Raw genomic sequence first — 19,743 nt, 5'->3', positions numbered from 1 at the left:
AAGCCGCGGAGAGGCTCCGCGCGGTAGAGGGAGTCCCGGCAGGGGGTCCGGCGCGGAGGCGGAGGCGGGCACTGAAGGGCGGGGCGGGGAGGGGCGGCCGTCTCGGCCCTCCCTGGCGGGGCCCCGCGGCCTGGGAGCCCGAGCGGGCCGATCCGCCACCGCGGCCGGAGCTGTCCCCTAGCCAGACCCAGCGAGACGCGAGCGGCGGGAGGGAGGCGGCGGCGCGCCCGGCCCCGCCCGCCCGAGCGTCGGACGCGGCCCCGCGCCGAGCCATGGTGAGTCCGGCGTCGCGGCCCCGGTGTCCCCCTCCTCCTTCGCGCTGCCCGCCCGGGGCCGCCAGCCCCCAGCCCGTTGCCTCCTGCGCCCGCCTCGGTCTGTTGAGCGCCCCTGAGACTCTCCTTCCTCCCATCCCCCCTTCTTTTCTTTGATCTGTCTGTCTGTCTGCCCCACTGTCTGGCTCTGTCCCCACCGGGTATTGCCCTCACTCTTTATTTCTTCCCTTATTCTCCGCCCCCTCCCCCATCCTCCCTCCAGTCGCTCCCCCGATCCACACACCTCCCCCCGCCCTCCTCTGTCCGGACCTGTGCCTTCCTTTGCAGGATCTTCCCAGCCCCTCCGGGTCCCAGCTCCTTAGCCGCGGGAAACCTCTGCGGGTTGGTGCAGCAGCGGCCCTGGAAGGGGCCCGGCCCCGGGTCATGAGAACTGACCCGCCAGGAACCACCATTTTCCATCCCAGTCCCCAGCCCTGTGAGCTGGGCCCACCCATCCGGCCCTGGGGGACCGGCCGCAGCTGTGGCTGGGCTGGGGCCAGCGACATGGCCAAAGAGGGAAATTCCCGCGGAGAAAGAGGGTCTGCTTCAGCATAGTGGACAGAGTGAGGAGGGGGACTCACAGTGCCAGGGGGCGTGACGCTGCCAGAGCAGACAAGAGACCGAGGATGGGGGGGTGGGGGAGAGTACCCCAGAGGTCTCGCTGCAGGGAACCGAAGCACTGTCTCCGAGTACTCCCGCTGCAGAGGGGAGGAAACAAGCGGGAGCTCCCTGCAGGAGGTAGGGGACTCTGGCAGCAGCAACTTAGGACACGGGAAGCAGAATGGCACTGTTAAGGGGGAGTCCATACCAATAGGAGTGGACACTATTCTGGGAACTTTTACTCCAGAAGTTGTCTCTGAAGAATCACTGCAAGGAGTGGGCACTGCCGGAGAGAGCGCCCACTGCAAGGGGCTGTGGGGGAGGTCCACGGCTAAGGGGGCGCTCGCTGAAGAGTGGAGGAGGGGGGAGGCCCTGCCAGGGGACGCTCACTGCCAGGAGGTGGGGGGAGGAGCACTACCGGGGCTGCTCCTCTACAGAAGGAAGGGCACCCCCTGGCAGGGAGACTGGAGCAAGAAAAAAGAGGAACTGAGCCAGGGAGAGCTGACTCAGTCTCTCTGGTCTCCTTTTGGTCCTGGCCGACTGGAGGCCCGGTCTCTGTGCTCTTGCCCGCCGCCTCCCACCCCAGACCCCTCCTCCCCTCCTGCCGCTGCAGTTTCCTGTGGCTGAGACTCTCGCTCAGCCATGAGCTCACCGCCCCTAATGGGTTGCAGCTGCCTCGCTACTCAAGCTCTAGCTGCCCCCTCCTGGCCTCCGATCGGACGGCCCACTCTGCCTCCCCAACCCGCTTCTCCACCCTCCCCCCCATCCACTCTCACCGCGCCAGCCGGGTCCCCGGAACACTGGGGGGTCTGTCTGCTCGCCCACACACCTTGGGGCTGGGTCTCCGTGCTGACGCACTGAATGTCCCTCTCTGGAGTGGCTGCCCTAGTTTCGCAGAGGGTCGGGACAGATGGGCAACTGGTAAAATATGCAGTTTTGACTGCAGGGCAAAGACAGGACTGGGGGTGGAGGGCAGTGGGAGAGAGCTTGATGAGCACTGCAGCACAGCCCCGTGCCACTGACAGCAAAGAAACCCGATAAAAGAACTTCAGAGCCATCTTGCAGAGCCTCTGCAAAGGAATAGCCTGAGGCGGTGCTTCTTTAGGGTCTGAGAAAGAGAAAGAGACCTGGCCATGCACTTAGGGAGGCAAATGCAGAGGAAGCACGGCTGTCTTTTGAGACAGTGGCGGCAGGTGGAGTTGGCAGAGAGGTCCTACTGGAGTTGGAAAAATACATACCATCAAGGCCTCCTCCCTTCCCCACGTGTTCCTTTTGTGACTTTTTCCTCTTTTGGCTGCCCCCACCCAGTTCTTTGTAACCCAATCCCACATGCTCTGGGAGTGGGTGATTGCTCTGAAGCCACTCTGGAAGAGAGTAGGTTGCTAGAAAGTCAGACGGACAGCCCTTCAGTCCTCCTTCTTCCCAGTCCTCCTTCTTCTCACCCAGTGACCAACTCTAGGATATGATTATTCGAGGTGGTGGCATTGCCACCTAAGTTAGAGGTCCGTAGTCCTTACGCCCGTGGAGGGGGAGGTGGCTTGCAAGTTGGCCCTCCATCCTGCCAACTCTCTCAGCCATTACTACATCTTCTGGTGGCCCAGAAGACTGTCTCGTCCTGAGGAGGAACTGTGCAATGGTCCCAACTCACAAGAAGCAGGACTGGCCCTAAGATCAGAGACATTCCTGACAAATGCTCCCTGGATCTCCAGGGCCAGAGTCTCAGAGCTCCAGTGTGGAGTGCCCTGCTGGGTCTGTGCACTCTGACTGCCCCAGCCTCACGGAGGCCATCCCAGGCCCCTTCAGCCAGCATTTCCTAAGGGTCCTCTCTGAACACACACTGTGCACACCATGTGGCCCCAGGGGCCACGCTCTCTAGGGATCTGCAGCTGGTCTTCTCTCTCCCAGGAGCCCGAGCCAGTGGAGGACTGTGTGCAGAGCACACTTGCCGCCCTGTACCCACCCTTCGAGGCGACAGCCCCTACACTGTTGGGCCAGGTGTTCCAGGTGGTGGAGAGAACTTATCGGGAGGATGCCCTGAGGTACACGCTGGACTTCCTGGTGCCCGCCAAGCACTTGCTTGCCAAGGTCCAGCAGGAAGCCTGTGTGAGTGGCCCCTAAGATCCACTGCCTCACTCCAGAGACTAGCCAGACTTATTTCCCTCTCCCCAGAGGTGCCATCTCCCAACACTGACCCCCTCCCCCGGCCGAGGCAGAGGCCACTCACGTACTAACACATAGAAAGACACTCGTCTTCCCCCAATATTGACCCCTAAGAAACATCAACTCCCGAAAACCCAGACCCACCAGACCCAATTCCAGACATCCCCCAATAATGATTTCTCAAGATACCTAATTCCCCCAGACATGACTCAACAGAGATCCTTCACTTCTACAGATATAAAGACTCCTAAGAGTCTCTCAGCCCTCCCAGACAACGGCATCTGCTGACAATGTCTCTGTAATGACTCAGTTGTTAACTCTCCCACGCAGGGAACTCGTTTCCTAGAGAAGCTTCCTACTACCAGAAAACCGGCCAGCCCATTCCCTGCCTCTGCTCCATGAACATCCCGAGATACCCCTCCAGATCCCTAAGGATTATAACCCACCAGGCCACAGGGCAGCCCTACCTAGGGTGGTCCCGTGCTAACTGCCCTCTCTGGCTGGCTTCCTCAGCAGAGCCTGAGCGCAATGTCGCACCTCTCTCCCCAGGCCCAGTACAGCGGTTTCCTCTTCTTCCACGAGGGCTGGCCACTCTGCCTGCACGAGCAGGTGGTGGTGCAGCTGGCAGCCTTGCCCTGGCAGCTGCTGCGCCCGGGAGACTTCTACCTGCAAGTGGTGCCCTCCGCAGCCCAAGCGCCCCGCCTGGCACTCAAGTGCCTGGCCCCAGGGGGCGGGCGGGTGCAGGAGTTGCCTGTGCCCAATGAGGCCTGTGCCTACCTGTTCACACCTGAGTGGCTGCAGGGCATCAATAAGGACCGGCCCACAGGTCGCCTCAGTACTTGCCTCCTCTCTGCGCCCTCTGGAATTCAGCGGCTGCCCTGGGCAGAACTCATCTGCCCACGATTTGTGCACAAAGGGGACCTCATGGTTGGACATCGGCCAAGCACGTTGCCCCCTGAACTGCCCTCCGGACCTCCAGGGCTCCCCAGCCCTCCACTCCCCGAGGAGGCCCTGGGCACCCGGAGTCCTGGCGATGGGCACAATGCCCCTGCTGAGGGACCTGAAGGCGAGTATGTGGAGCTGTTGGAGGTGACACTGCCTGTGAGGGGGAGCCCCACGGATGCTGAGGGCTCCTCGGGCCTCTCCAGGACCCGGACAGTACCCACCCGGAAGGGTGCTGGAGGGAAGGGTCGGCACAGGAGACACCGCGCCTGGATGCACCAAAAGGGCCTGGGGCCTCGGGACCAGGATGGGGCACGCCCACCGGGTGAGGGAAGCAGCACCAGAGCCTCCCCTGGGTCACCCCCAGGAGCCGAGGCTCTCCCAGAAGCAACAGCCTTAGAGGTATCTGAATCTCCAGCAGAGACATTGGGGGAAGCCTCTGAACCTTGTCCCCTGAGGCTGGGGGAGGCTGGGGGAGGGGCAGGCCAAGGGGCTGAAGGACCCCCTGGTACCCCTCGGAGAACAGGCAAAGGAAACAGGAGAAAGAAGCGTGCTGCAGGCAGAGGGGCTCTTAGTAGAGGAGGGGACAGTGCTCCACTGAGCCCTGAGGTCAAAGAGGAGGCCAGCCACCTGGAAGTCCTTGTTGCTCTGCCCCCGCCAAATGAGCACGACCCCCCAGGATATAGCCCCGTTGAGGAGGAGCACAAAGGCTCAGGGAAGCCAGAGTCAGAGCTGAAAGAGGAGCTCAAACCAGCAGAGAAAAAAGAGCCTCAGCCCTCAGAAGGCTGTGGACCCACAGAAGAGACAGCCAGAGAGAAGGATACGGAGGGGTCCAGTCTGGCAAGTGTGGCAGGTGAGATGACACCGAAGCCAGCAGGGCAAGGGCCAGCATAGACCTGGCCTGGAAGGGGGCTGGAGGAGGAGCTGGGAAGCCCCACAGCCAGAACCCTCCCCTCCTCAGGCCCATAGCTCTGCTTCTCTCTGCAGGACCCACAGGTCCAGAAGGGCTCCTGCCAGACCCACCAGCACCACCCCTGGAGATGGTGCAGGAAGGGGAAGGGGACAGTGTCCCAGAAGAGGCCGCTCCAGTCTCCATCTCCGATGACCCGGATATAGCTTGGGACCTAATGGCGTCTGGATTCCTCGTCCTGACTGGTCAGTGGGCATCAGTTTTGAAGGGACAAGGGTCAAGGAAAGAGAAGTGATCAGGGTGGGCTGCGGAGGGAGGCAGGGTGGATGGGAGGTAGCCAAGGCCTACACCCAGCCAGGACAGCCTGGCCATTTTGTGTCCTCAGGAGGGGTGGACCAGAGTGGGCGAGCTTTGCTGACCATTACCCCACCGTGCCCTCCTGAGGAGCCCCCACCCTCCCGAGACATGCTGAGCACTGCTCTTCATTACCTCCACTCATTGCTCAGGTAACCGAGGCCCACCACTGGCACCCTGAACACTGACCTCCTGCTCATGAGGGCCCTGACCTCCTTTCTTCTCAGGACACTGACTTCCTGACCTCTAGGATACTGACTTCCTCACCCCTCAATTTTTAAGCCACTGACCACTGACCTTGCTGACCTCTGACCGCCAGGATATCTTCATCAATGTTCAAAATCAACACTGCTGACTTTCAGTATCCTAAGACACCGCCTAGATTATCAGGGTATTGGTTTACTCATTCAGCAGCTACTTACTGGGCTTCAAGAACCTAGCAGGCACCATGCCATGTACTGGAATGGAATTTACACCTTTCCGGAGCATAGTGGTCCTGGTTTTCCAGACCCTGATCCTGTGACTTCGTATCATCTACATATAGACTCCTGAATGCTAGGGCAGTGCCTCTTGGACACAAACCCACACTTTGGCCCTTTGCCCATTGCTTCCTGAAAGTACCAGACGCTGACTTCTCCTGAGGACTAGTAACAGTAAAACCAGACCCCGAGCCACCATCCCCTCAACACACACACGTGCGCGCACACTGCCCCTTTGGCTCTTTCTGCCCCTACAGGCCTGATCTCCAGATATTGGGGCTGTCCATCCTGCTGGACCTTCGAAAGACACCCCCATTGCCTCCAGCCCTCGTTTCTGTTCTAAGTCAACTTCAGGTAACCAGCCCTTGACACAGGAACTTCTCCTGACCCTAACTCTTCCCCGGGTAGCCATTCCAGGCCACCCAGTTGCCCACTGTTTGGTGTTATTCTTCTCTGCCCTCAGGACTTAGGAGACCCTCCCCTCATTCAGCGACTGCTGGCTGTCACTCAGGATGATCCTGTGGCTGAACTCTATGGACTTCAGGTTTGGGCTCCTCACTCCCAGCTAGTCCCCCTCAGTAGTGGAGCGAGAAGAGGATGGCTAGAGCCCCAGGCTGGTCCCCGAACACCTGGGTGTCCAGGCCAGAAATCCCCTGCCTTCATGTGTCTCTAGGGTGCTGAGTTGCTATCAGAGAGTGATCTGAAAAGAGTGGCCAAGCCAGAGGAGCTGCCATGGGACTTGGGAGGTCACAGGGAACCCTCTCCCAGCTACTGGGTAGAGACGCACCAGGTAAGCGTCACCTCCCCTACCCAGGACGGGGGAGCCAGGAGTGACCCAGCTGAGAGCATTCTGGGAGAGAGAGGGCAGATCTGAGACATGACCACGGGGCTGGTGAAAAGTGATTTCCCTTCCATTCAATTCAATACATATTTATGTTCACGACCCATGAGCAAAATATTACGCATGTACCGTGGGCTGCTGGGGAGATGAGAGGAATATATTCCAAAAGTTCTTAATACGATGTTAAGCAGCCTATGGTTTTTGGTCAGAAGCTATTAGAGAAGAGCATAAGGTAATGTTACTGGGGTTCTGGACAGAGTCAGGAAGGCTGGTTCTGGCTCCATGTGACCTTGGACAAGGTACTGTGCCCCATTTCCAGAGATGGTATCCTTTCTGTACTTGTTCCCTGCACCAACATCCAGGCTTTGGGGTCCTTCACCCACAAAGTACAGCAAGTACTTTTAATCTTCGATTCTATGAATCTCAGTACGTGAATATTCAAGAAAAGATACATGAACATGGTCTGAGCTAAGTATTAAAGGGAGTCTTTAATACTTAGGTCAGGGGCACTTGGGTGGCTCAGTCGTTAAGCATCTGCCTTCGGCTCAGGTCACAATCCCAGCATCCTGGGATCAAGCCCCATATCAGGCCCTGCTCAGCAGGGAACCTGTTTCTCGCCCCCTCTCCAGCTCCCCCGTGCTTGCATTCCCTCTCTCGTTATCTCTCTCCGTCATAAATAAATAAAATCTTTTAAAAATAAATAAATAGGGGCTCCTGGGTGGCTCAGTGGGTTAAAGCCTCTGCCTACAGCTCAGGTCATGATCTCAGGGTCCTTAGATCGTGCTCCGCATCCGGCCCTCTGCTCAGCGGGGAGTCTGCTTCCCCCTCTCTCTCTGCCTGCTTCTCTGCCTACTTGTGATCTGTCTCTGTCAAATAAATAAATAAAATCTTTATAAATAAATAAATAAGTAAAGTGGGTCTGTAACGTGGTCTCTAAGCTATACCTCAAAGGGGAAGTGGATCTAAACAGGCAGAGAGGAAGGCTTTACAGGGTGAAAACCTAGTGCAGACAAGGGGAAAGGAGACTCACATTTACTAAGCATTTACTGGGCCAGTCCTTGCTAAGGGCTTACCTGGCATCGTCTCTATAAACCTCGTAAAACTCTCTGTATCTTTTTTTTTTTTTTTGAGAGAGAGAGAGCGTGAATGCGGGTTTGGGGGGACAGAGAGAGAATCTTTTTTTTTTTTTTTATTCGACAGACAGAAATCACAAGTAGGCAGAGAGGCAGGCAGAGAGAGAGAGGGAAGCAGGCTCCCTGCCAAGCAGAGAGCCCGATGCAGGGCTCGATCCCAGAACTCTGAGATCATGACCTGAGCGAAAGGCAGAGGCTTAACCCACTGAGCCACCCAGGCGCCCCCAGAGAGAGAATCTTAAGCAGGCTTCACGCCCAGTGTGGAGCCTGACGCAGGGCTACATCTCATGACCCTGAAATCATGACCTGAACCGAAACCAAGAGTCGGATGCTTAAGTGACTGCACCATCCAGGCACCCCAAAATTCTGTGTATCTTGTCCTGACTCTACAGTGGAGCAAACTGAGGTTCGGGAGGTTACTGGGCTTGCTTAATGTCATACAGTTAGTAAACAACAAAGTCAGAAGCTAACCAAGCATTGTCTGGGGCTGCCCCCTCTCCATCCCTGTGTGTGTGTATGTTTCAGGATGTGGCGAGGCTGTGCTGCCTGTGCCAAGGGGTGTTGTGCTCTGTGCGGCAAGCCATCGAGGAGCTGGAGGGAGCCGCAGAGCCAGAGGGAGAGGTAGGACATGAGACCGGACAGAAGGGGATGGGGTAGGATGGGGATTCTCTGGTGGAACCCCTACTGTCGACTGCTCCCTGCCCCCCAGGAGGCTGTAGGAATGCTTGAGCCCCTACAGAAGGTGTTGGCAGATCCCCGGCTGACGGAGCTGCAGAGGGACGGGGGAGCCATCCTGATGAGGCTGCGTTCCAGCCATAGCAGCAAGTACGAGGGGGGATGGGTATGCGGGGGCAGGTGGACAGGGCGCATGGAGACACAGCAGAGAGCTGTCAATAAACCTCAGCTGCCAGATCATTCTTCCTGAGCGTGCCTCTACACAGGAGATCATGTTTTCCACCTGCTATGACCTTTGCATAAGGGCCCTAGGTAATCATTATGATTACAGACAGGCATCTGGAGGACCAGAAGTGTTAAATGCCTTGGCCAAGATTAGTCAGTCGGTGGGAGAGTCAGGATTCAAACCCAGGCCTGCTGTGCAAGGATGGAATGCGGTGGGGTGGTGGGAAGGGGTTGACAAGGGCAGTAGGTCATTCTGTCCCTTTCTTTGCCCAGGCTGGAGGGCCCGGGCCCAGCTTCGCTGTACCAGGAGGTGGATGAGGCCATTCACCAGCTCGTGCGCCTCTCCAACCTGCATGCCCAGCAGCAGGAGCGGCGACAGCGACTGCACCGACTAGAGCAGGTGAGGCAGGACCCCCAGACCGCTCTTACTTGGCCTGGGAACCTGGCCTCCAGCCCTCCTTTACTGCCGACATCCACGGCTGATGGCTCGATCGGGTGGCCCTCCCTCTCACCCTACCCTAGAGGCTGGTCTGGTGGGTGAGATTCAACAAGAGGGAGAAGGCATCTTAGCCCCAGCAGAGAACCCAGACCTCCCCTACCCCAACAGTGATCAAGGATCCTTAGAGGTTGTGAGATTAGAAGAGATGCTTGGGTGCCCTAGGGGATTCTGGGAGGAGCTGATTGACTCTGGGGTGCCTATAACTTAAAATAATAAATGTCTATTGATACCAGTTTTTTAGCTACATTGCCATCCATGTTCCCTCAACTCTTTCTACGATGTCTTCCCCAAACCTGAAGCTAGAAAAGTCCCACCTTCCTCCACCTTGGAAGGAGAGGATAATGGAAGATGCTAAGGCCTCTTTGTGGGGAAGATTTGGGGATAAGGCTGCCTTCTCTGAACCTTGATTCTTCTCTCCTGGCGTTAAGAGCCCCACAGGGATTATCCTAACATGTGGGATAGGGGAACAGGGGGCTTTGCAATCTGATTGCTCCCCCAGAGCCCCAAGCATGGTGAATGAGTGCCTTATGGACCTAGGTGTGGGCATCAGGGCAAGGGTCATCTCAAGGTCAATGTCAAAGTGGTGGGCAGGGCTCTCTGTTTTCTGGGGTTTCTACATATTGGCTTCCTCCAACCCAGCATCCAAGGGATTGTATCTCTTACTCTTTGCTTGCTTGCTTATTAGCTGGTGTTCCCCTTTCAAAACCATTAGCACACAGGATCGAGAGTCTACAGTTCTCAGCGTGAGTTCTAGCTCTGCTGGGAGTGAGATGTTGGACGAATCTTGAAGCATCTCTGAGTTCCCAAGTCCACATCTGTAGAATGGGATCATAATGACACTTAGCTCACAAGGGTGTTAGGATGACCAAATGAATTCAGCAAAGGACTGTACACATGTTTATGGTCAGACCCTAATTATTGGGAACATTCTCAAGCTTCTCATCTGCAAACTGTCCTACCCCAGCTTCCAGCCTTAATTCAGAGAAAAAAAATTACCATCCCTTTTTGGTCAAATATCCCAGAACCAACATGAGAGTCCTTATATCGCCATAATAGGCAACTAGAGCTGGGAACACACACACACACACACACACACACACACACACACACACCACTGGGTTGTCTCTTAAAGCCAGGTCCCTGTGACCTCTGCCCACCCATCAGTGGACTCAGTGAATGTGAAATTTCTCCTCCTCGGTTATCCAGACAGTCCTCATACTGCCTCAGGCTCACACCAGCTTTATCTATGTCCCCTCCAGACATGGGCCTGGAACCCTTGCCACCTCCCTCAGTGCTTCCTGCCATCCCAGCTTTCCATTCTGGTGCTTTCTCACTTGACCCTTGAGGAAACTACTACCGACCACTGTTAACCATTCCCACATTACAGCTGCATAAAATGGTTTGCCCAAAGGTCCATAGATCAGGGTGATGAGGTTGGACCTGGATTTCAGCTTTCCTTCCCACAGCATGGCCTCCTTCTCCCTCATGGCCCTGCTGTCCTGCCCTGTCTGCCTCAGGTGCTGCAGTGGCTCTCAGGCCCAGGGGAGGAGCAGCTGGCTAGCTTTGCTGTGCCGGGAGACTCCCTGTCTGCCCTGCAGGAGACAGAGCTGCAATTCCGGGCTTTCAGCACTGAGGTTCAGGTGAGAAGGGGGAGAGGGGTGGGGAGAAAAGGCATGGAACAGGGGTGGAGAGTGGGGGACGGGGAACTGACTGGGACCGAGGACCCAGTCTGAGTACAGGCTTCCTTCTCCAGGAGCGCCTGGCCCAGGCACGGGAGGCCCTGGCCCTGGAGGAGGACACTGCCTCCCAGAAGGTTCTGGATGTCTTTGAACAGAGGCTGGAGCAGGCTGAGAGTGGCCTCCATCGAGCCCTGCGGCTACAGCGCTTTTTCCAGCAGGTGTGTGCAGAGCCTCTTTCTTCCATGCCCACCACTGCCCGGCTTCTACCTGGGGAAGCTGGTCAGGTAGTTGCTAAAAGCAGGGACTCAGGAAGCCATCTCTTTGGATTCTTGGCTCTGCAACCTACTTGCTGAATGACCTGGGACAAGCATGCCTCCATAGGCACCCCTTCACAGGGCTGCCACGAGTGTAATATAGGTCATATATAAGAAGCCCTTAGTACAGAGCCTACCATTGATCAATTCCATGTAAGTGTGGGCTCTTCTTTCATCCAGGCCCCTCTGTCTCCATACCAGCTCAGAGTGACAAGGTCAGGCAGTGGCGCTGGGATAGGAAAGGGGGTGTTCTCAGAGGACTGAGAGGGTGGTGGGCTCTGGGAAGCCATCAGCTAAAGAGGACGGGAGCTGTCATTGGGCAGCATGCATGAACGGCACCGGACCTCACTCTTTCTCTACCCATCCCCATCCCCTCTGGCCCGGCAGGCACACGAATGGGTGAATGAAGGTTCTGCTCGGCTGGCAGGAGCGGGGCCGGGTAGGGAGGCAGTGCTGGCAGCCCTGGCCCTGCGGCGGGCCCCGGAGCCGAGTGCTGGCACCTTCCAGGAGATGCGGGCCCTGGCCTTGGACTTGGGCAGCCCTGCTGCCCTGAGAGAGTGGGGCCGCTGCCGGGCCCGGTGCCAAGAGCTGGAGAGGAGGATTCAACAGCAGCTGGGAGAGGAGGCGAGTCCACGGGGCCATCGGCGACGGAGGGCAGACAGCGCCAGCAGCGGAGGGGCCCCCCGGGGCCCTCACAGCCCCTCACCCAGCCTTAGCTCCCTGCTGCTCCCCAGCAGCCCTGGGCCACGCACAGCCCCATCCCATTGCTCCCTGGCCCCCTGTGGGGAGGACTGTGAAGAAGAGGGCCCTGATTTGGCTCCAGAAGCAGAGGGTAGACCTCCAAGGACTGTGCTGATTCGAGGCCTGGAAGTCACCAGTACCGAGGTGGTAGACAGGACATGCTCGCCCCGGGAACATGTGCTGCTGGGCCGGGCTGGAGGTCCAGATGGGCCCTGGGGAGTAGGTACCCCCCGGATGGAGCGCAAGCGAAGCATCAGGTGAGAGCCTAGCCCAATTACTGCCCAAGAGGCAGACCCAAGTGCCCAGCAGGAAGGAATACAATATTGTTGGTGGTCTCGGGCCCCAGCCTCCTTTGACCCTCCTTCTTGTCCCTGCAGCGCCCAGCAGCGTCTGGTATCAGAGCTAATTGCCTGTGAGCAAGAGTATGTGGCCACCTTGATCGAGCCAGTGCCGCCCCCGGGGCCCGAGCTGACTCCCGAACTAAGGGGCACCTGGGCCGCAGCCCTGAGTACCCGGGAGAGGCTTCGCAGCTTCCATCGGACACACTTTCTCCGGGAGCTTCAGGGCTGCGCCACCCACCCCCTGCGCATTGGGGCCTGCTTCCTTCGCCATGTGAGTGACCCTGAACACTTCTCCTAGGTCCTCTCCCTTCTTACGTCTCAGCCCCAACCACCCTGTATTCGTTCTCTGTATCCGTTCCCCATCCCCTCAAAAGTGTGCAGTCCAAGACTCTGGGGCCCCTGGGCCCCTCTGAATCCACTCAGCCTGTGTCCTTGTCCTCCAGTGCTGTCTGACCTTCACTCTCTGCATGGGAGTCTGTCACTTCCTGGGCGGCCTGAGCGGCCGGGCTCTCCTTTGCGCTGTAGTGAGGACAGGAAGAGGAAAGGGAGAGGCTTGTCTCTCCCCAGTGACGGCTTGTCTTTCCCCACTGGCACAGGGGGACCAGTTCAGCCTTTACGCCCAGTACGTGAAACACCGACACAAGCTGGAGAATGGTCTGGCTGCACTTGGCCCCCCAAGCAAGGTAACCTTTGCTCCAACCCCCACAAGAAGGAGAGGGGGCAGGGACCCCTAAAATGCACCCCACCTCCAAGTCTCTCAGGGAAGAAGAGCTTTCCTGAATGTGTCCAGGAACCTCTCCCAACAGTAATCTCCCCGAAGTGCTGAGGGTGGCACAAGCACTGGACTGGGAGCCAAGAGAGCCCGAGTTTTGATACTGAGAGACTTTGGGCAAGACTCTTGATTCCTCTGGGCCTCTGTTTCTACATCTGGTAAATGGGGGCACTGTCCACTCTAACTCACAGAGTGCTGTGAGAATCAAAAGACTTTATGTGAAATGACTTCAAGAGTTAGAAGCTAGAGACTATAAGGGGTTATCTGTATTCCTCTTCCATTCTCCAAGATTCAGAGGATGGTGGAATTCTGGTAGACCCCCTACCCGCTTTCTTTCTGAGGGAAGTTTCACCTTACCTTTGGTAGTATCTGGGCTTCCTCTACCTCCAAAAGCCTGGCCTACCACCCACCTTCCTGGCAGAGCTCAGCCCCCCGCTAGCTCCAGCCCCTCCGCTCATCCCTGTTTGTCTCCTCCCCAACCAGGGCTTTGCAGAGAGTGGCCCTCACCTGCCCCGGGCATTGCAGCAGCCCTTGGAGCAGCTAGCTCGGTACGGGCGGCTCCTGGAGGAGCTCCTAAGGGAAGCTGGGCCTGAGCTGAGTTCTGAGCGCCAGGCTCTTGGGGCTGCTGTGCAGCTGCTCCGGGAACAGGAGACCCGTGGCAGAGACCTGCTGGCCGTGGAGGCGGTGCGTGGCTGCGAGGTGAGGCCATGGCTCGTCACTCCAGTTCCTACTGTCCAGCCCTGTGGCTTCAGAAAGCAGTGTGGATAGTGACAAGAGGACCAGACTCAAAGTCAGAGGGCCTGGGCTCTAATTTCTAATCAGCTAGATAGCCTTGGTCAAGTCACTGAACTTCACTGGGCTTCAGTGTCCTCATCTATAAATAAAGAAACTATGTCCTGCCCAACACCCCATGATCCTACCTCTGGCTGTGCTTTCCTGTTCCATTCCTAGTTCTTCTCTTTCCTTATCTACTCTGCACTTCCTCAGGCATCTCAGCACCCAATACATATCTTATTCTCCCTTATCTAGTCTTTTTCTAGCCCAGAAAGTCCAAAACAGGTGGGGAACCTGCCTCCTCTGTGATTATTCCCCTTTGGCTCTTTGCCAATTCTCTTCCCGGGTCAGAATGGTGCTTCATCCCCAGTGTCCACAGGCTTCCCCGTGCAAGCCTATAAACCCTATTGTGGAGTGGACCTTCTGCCTAGAGAGGCAGGACTATGTGGCCAGGCCAGGTGTGCTGTGCGTGGTGATCAGTGGATGGATTCTAGGCCGAGGCCTTCCCTGATTTCCTAACTCAATCTGAGAACCTGTACATCAGGCCCCTTGCCCTATAAATCCCATTTTTACTCCCCATAAAATACACCCAAAGGGTTCCAGGGCCAATTGCCTTTCCTTTTCCTTTCCCCAGACAGATCTGAAGGAGCAGGGCCAGCTCCTACACCGGGACCCCTTCACTGTCATCTGTGGCCGAAAGAAGTGCCTTCGCCATGTCTTTCTCTTTGAGCATCTCCTCCTGTTCAGCAAGCTCAAGGGCCCTGAGGGGGGATCAGAGACCTTCGTTTACAAGCAGGCCTTTAAGGTAGAATGCTGGGACTTGGCCAGGCGGTGGGTGGGGGTGGGGGCCAGGAAGGGATGGGACAGGAAGTCATGTTGTTCTCAAGAACTCAAGATGTTCTGGAAATTGTACTCCAACCCAGGTTCAGAATCTGAACCATCTAAAACAGGTTTTGACCTTAATCACCTATCAGGTTAGGATGCCAGAGGTGATAGAAATTGCTCTTATTGTCATTGGGGTTTTATACATGTGGGATACTCACAAGGCCAGAATGGAGGACCTTTCCCATTAGGAATATATGCTTTTTGAGTTAGGGGTGGTTCTTGGGGTGACAAGAAAGGACTCTTTATTTATCTATCTATCAGTCTATCTAATAGCTTAAATTGATGGAACCAGTGGAACCAAACCCAAGAGGAGGGAGGCCTTTCTTCAGGGAAACTAGTTTGGTATCCAGATAAACATTAATAGGGACCTATAGTCCTAGGGGCACCTGGCTGGCTCCGTCGGTTGTGTCTGCCTCTTGATCTCAGGGTTGTGAGCTCAAGTCCTACATTGGGTGTAGAGATCACTTAAAAAACAAAATCTTAGGGGCGCCTGGGTGGCTCAGTGGGTTAAGCCTCTGCCTTCGGCTCGGGTCACGATCTCAGGGTCCTGGGATCGAGTGCCACATCGGGCTCTCTGCTCAGCGGGGAGCCTGCTTCCTCCTCTCTCTCTCTGCCTGCCTCTCTGCCTACTTGTGATCTCTCTCTGTCAAATAAATAAATAAAATCTTTAAAAAAAAAAAACCAAAATCTTAAAAGAGAGAGAGAGAGAAAGACTTATAGTCCTAGATCAGGCAGTATGGCATGATTCTAAGAGTTTCTTTCTTTTTTTTTTTTTAAGATTTTATTTATATATTTGGCAGCAAGAGAGAGAGAGAGCGAGCGAGCACGAGCACAAGCAGGGGGAGTGGCAGGTAAAGGGAGAAGGAGAAGCAGGCTCCCCACTGAGCAAGGAGCTGGATATGGGGCTCAATTGGATCCCAGGACTCTGGGATCATGACCTGAGACAAAGGCAGATGCTTAACCAACTGAGCCACCAGGCACCCCCTAAGGATTTCTTTTTTTTTTTTTTAATTTATTTGACAGAGATTATAAGTAGGCAGAGAGCCAGGCAGAGAGAGAGGAAGGGAAGCAGGCTCCCCGCTGAGTAGAGAGCCTGATGCGGGGCTGGATCCCAGGACCCTGGGACCATGACCTGAGCCAAAGGCAGAGGTTTTAACCCACTGGGCCACCCAGGTGCCCCCCACTAAGGGTTTCTAAACTTTGTCTGCCTACATTCGTTCCAGCTCCTGGGGGGGGGGGCGGGGAGTACAGAATAGAGAAAAAGAAGCCTAGGTTTGGAATAACGTAGACGTGGGTTTGAACCCTCTCTCTCCACTAAGCTATGATAAGCCCCTGGGCAAGTTACTTCGTGTCTCTGGGCATTCCCCTTCTGTAAATTATGGTTGTTAGGAAGACTAAATGTAGAACACTTGGCATATGGTAGGTGTTGAGCAAACATTTACTGAACATCTACCAGATGCCAAGCTAAGTGTAGTGCTTTTCCATGTGGTGCCATCTAGCCAGGACTCACTCTGCCTTCACCCACTCTCCCCCGCTTTTTCTCAGACTGCTGACATGGGGCTCACAGAAAACATCGGGGACAGCGGACTCTGCTTTGAGTTGTGGTTCCGGCGGCGGCGCGCTCGAGAAGCGTACACTCTGCAGGCAGCCTCACCAGAGATCAAGCTCAAGTGGACCAGTTCTATCGCCCAGCTGCTGTGGAGACAGGCGGCTCACAACAAGGGTGTGAGCCGGGGGCGGGGTGGGGGGGCGATTAGGGTCCAGGTTACAGTGGGAGGTTAGCATGCATGAAGACCATAGGGTGTGGGATAGAGAAGGAATGACTTAGGAGATGATTCCAGATCTGACTGGAAAGAGGTTGCTGGCATAGAGATTAGTCTAAGGTATACCGAAAGGAAACAGGCAGCTACCAATTTCAGAAAAGCAAGAGCAAAGGGCAGGGCAAAAGAGAGTGAAGGAGTGCTCACTAGACCCTGGTTCCAGAATTTACATGCTGTGTGACCTGGACTAGTGTTTCTGTGTGTTTTGTTCTGGGGTTTGGGGGGCTGGGTTTTTGTTTTTAATTCTCTGAACCCCATTCCACCGATCTTGAAAAATGGAAAGTGACAGCTACATCTTCGTGTGATAGGGATGGTGAAATAGGTGATTATCTATGGAAGCAGTTGATAAACTAGAAAGGTGTGTAAGAATGAGAGGTTTGCTCTTAATGCCCAAGATAAAGGGCAGAGGGTGAGTATTAGAAGTTAGATGGCTGGGATGCCAAATGGGCAGGGTGAAACATGTAGAAGACAAGAGACAGGGGTCTGAGGAGGTGGTTAAGGGCCACCGTCACCATCCACATAGTGACAGTTGACAGCAAGGGTAACAGAAGATACCAGATGAATGAGAATTGGCAAGGAGCAGAAGAGTCCACCATGATAGTGCTGGGGCTTGGAGCAAAGGCAGTGCTGAAGGAGGTTGGTAACGGGGTCTCTGTTTCCTAGAGCTCCGAGTACAGCAGATGGTCTCCATGGGCATTGGGAATAAACCTTTCCTGGACATCAAAGCCCTTGGGGAGCGGACGCTGAGTGCTTTGCTCACTGGAAGAGGTGAGGGCCACAGTGCTGGGGGGTGGGAGCAACTCCCAGGAGTCAAGACCTTGAGAGTGAGGGCATAGTGGGGAGGCATGGTAGAAAAGTGAAGAAGGGCAATGAGTGGACATGTCTTCCCAGAAATTGTGGGACTGACTGGGAGGCCCTCTGTCAGACTGAGGGTCATTTCAGTGAGCCAGGAGGGCTTTCCCACACCAGCACCCCACCCCACCCCACCCCCCTCTCTGCAGCCGCCCGCACCCGGGCTTCCGTGGCCGTGTCATCCTTTGAGCATGCCGGCCCTTCCCTTCCCGGCCTCTCACCGGGAGCCTGCTCCCTGCCTGCCCGCGTCGAGGAGGAGGCCTGGGATCTGGACGTCAAGCAAATTTCCCTGGGTGAGGCACCTCTCAAGGGGTGGCTCCCAACAGCTGGGTCATCGTGGTGATGTTCAGGCTGCTTGCTGCTAAGCAATTCCTTTTTCTAGCCAAGTAGCCCAGTTGCCATGACAACTATGTACAGCTTCCCCATTGCTAAAAGAGCCTTCCATCTGGTTGCTAGGATAATGCTTACAGCAGCCTGTTGCTAAGCAGCACTTCCTCTGTACCTCTCTCTCTAGCTCTCCTTGGGTTTCTATGGAAACTGCTCAGCTTCCTGTTGTACCCTCCTGGTTCACCACGGCAATCCTTATAGTTTCCTGTCGCTTCTTCCCTGGTTGCTCTAATGATGCTGCTGACAATTTCCTGCCTCTTGGTAGGGGGGTTCTCTTGCAACTGGATTGCTATGGTGACTCACAGCTTCCTGTTGCTATGGAGCTTTTTCTTCCCTGATGGAGCAGCTTGGTTGCTTAAGGTAATCTAGAGGGATTCTATACCCTGCTCTCACCCTAGCTTCCCCTCCAGCCCCAGAAACACTTGACTCTTCTGGAGATGTGTCCCCAGGACCAAGAAACAGCCCCAGCCTGCAGCCCCCCCACCCTGGGAGCAGCACTCCCACTCTGGCCAGTGGAGGGATCTTAGGGCTGTCCCGGCAGGTAAGTCCCTATACTAGGGCTGAAAGTGGGGTGATCACTTCAGCCACTTTCTGAGTGGGCTATTCTCATTCAACCCATGGGGGCAGGGGGAACCAATGGGCCTGTGTTCCCAGCAAGACCACAGGTTGGATATTTGTCTAGTCTGCCTTTCTTCTCTCCCCCTAGACCTGGAGGAGAGGCATCAAGGTCAGAAGTGAAAAAGGAATCTTTAATAAGGCGCAGAGTGCAGGAGTGGATGGAAAAGTTGGGGGGATGCCAAAAGTATCTGGACTTGGATTAAATTAGCCAAATTGAGGAACTGGGGGGAGCAGGAAAGACAGATGAATTGGCAGGCTTGGGGGGGTGAGTATAGGAAAAAGGACATTTCCTTACCTTTAAGTTCACTGCAGTTCATCTTCTTGCAGAGTCATGCCCGAGCCCTGAGTGACCCCACCACTCCTCTGTGACCTGGGTGAGTCAGTGCCCCCTTCCACTATATCCAACACTCCTAACTTCTTGCACCAACTGCCCTCCTTCCCCAGCTTCTTGCAAGTCAGCTTCTTCCCTCTCCCAACCCATCTCCCGCTTCTCTCCTGGCTTCTAGAGAAGATGGAGAACTTGGCTAGAGGCCTTCCTCTCAGCACACTTTGGGCCGTGATGGCAGTGGGACATAGTGGAGGACTGGAAGAGCACTGAATTCCTTCCCTCTGCTTTCTGGACAGAGAGGAGGTCGCAGGACCAGCATGTTTCCCTGCTGCTATCTCTAGCTCTCTCCAGCCGGGCGCCTTCCTGCAGGAACCAAAGTGTCCAAACTTTGCTTGCCTTCATGCCCTGGAGGGGGAGAAATGAGCCCTCATCCAGTCCTTCCCCATCTTGGGCCACTGCATTCTCCCAGGACACTGCTCCGTGTTGGCCCTCCCCCAACAGCCTGCATTCTCCCCTTCGTGTGGTGCCACCCAGACTCTCCCCTTAGAAGACTCATCTCTGCCAGGTCAGGTGTGGTTCCTGGTGACTCCATTCTGGGTTGTCATAGGAAATGGAACTATGCAAATCATTATAGGAGGGTGGGGGGTTGGGGGGGACTACAAACTTTATACATGTAATTACTGTTATTATAATACTATTGTTATATTAAACATATTTACTCATACTTTGTGTTGGAAGAGCTAGAGCAGACCCTGGGTTGAGGTGATGCTGCTACCTTGAGCACCTCCCCTCACCCAACCATTAACTGGAACACAGAAATTAAAACCAAGGCTTTTGGTACCCCTTCCTGGCCCCAAACTGGGCGTGGGTGTGGGAGAATGCCCCTCCGCCAGTGGCTCTCGGAGGCTCAATGCACTCTGTGAAGTTCCACCTCTCCCACTGCACCCAGTTCTTGAGGCTGAGGGGTCACCCATAAGCTGGGATCCAGCAGTCTGGCAGTTCTCAAAATGAAGTCCTCTAGACCATAGGGCATGAGAGTTCCCTAGGCTACTTGCTAAATGCTAATTCCTGGGCCCCACCCCCAGAGCTACTGAAGCCAAAGT

General features: G+C 55.7%; 2 protein-coding genes across 3 annotated transcripts; both read left to right on the top strand.

Annotated features, from left to right (window-relative positions):
• Positions 1–200: 200 nt before the first annotated feature.
• LOC308346616 (rho guanine nucleotide exchange factor 40-like) lies at positions 201–6,630 on the top strand (the record flags this gene model as incomplete). The annotated part of the gene is made up of 8 exons (XM_080809676.1): positions 201–275; positions 2,817–3,014; positions 3,621–4,866; positions 5,001–5,168; positions 5,309–5,429; positions 6,014–6,110; positions 6,220–6,300; positions 6,430–6,630. The coding sequence occupies exons 1-8, from the start codon at positions 273–275 to the stop codon at positions 6,628–6,630; spliced, it is 2,115 nt and encodes a 704-aa protein (XP_080665802.1). The 5' UTR covers positions 201–272.
• Positions 6,631–8,258: 1,628 nt separating this feature from the next.
• ARHGEF40 (Rho guanine nucleotide exchange factor 40) lies at positions 8,259–19,363 on the top strand. Of its 2 annotated transcripts, XM_080809575.1 has the most exons (16): positions 8,259–8,351; positions 8,440–8,555; positions 8,904–9,030; positions 10,647–10,769; positions 10,883–11,026; positions 11,510–12,120; positions 12,241–12,475; positions 12,801–12,887; positions 13,460–13,675; positions 14,385–14,555; positions 16,181–16,358; positions 17,119–17,223; positions 17,457–17,600; positions 18,105–18,235; positions 18,640–18,686; positions 18,819–19,363. In XM_080809575.1, the coding sequence occupies exons 2-15, from the start codon at positions 8,452–8,454 to the stop codon at positions 18,679–18,681; spliced, it is 2,418 nt and encodes an 805-aa protein (XP_080665701.1). In that variant the 5' UTR covers positions 8,259–8,351; positions 8,440–8,451; the 3' UTR covers positions 18,682–18,686; positions 18,819–19,363. The 2 variants fall into 2 exon arrangements, with proteins under 2 accessions (XP_080665701.1, XP_080665700.1); XM_080809574.1 differs by having other exon boundaries at positions 8,345–8,555.
• The last annotated feature ends 380 nt before the right edge of the window (positions 19,364–19,743 follow it).

The sequence above is a fragment of the Martes martes genome, assembly GCF_963455335.1.
Source record: "Martes martes genome assembly, chromosome: 7".
NCBI lineage: Eukaryota > Metazoa > Chordata > Mammalia > Carnivora > Mustelidae > Martes > Martes martes.
Note: the sequence above shows the minus strand (reverse complement) of the source record. Positions and strands in the feature narration are given on the sequence as shown.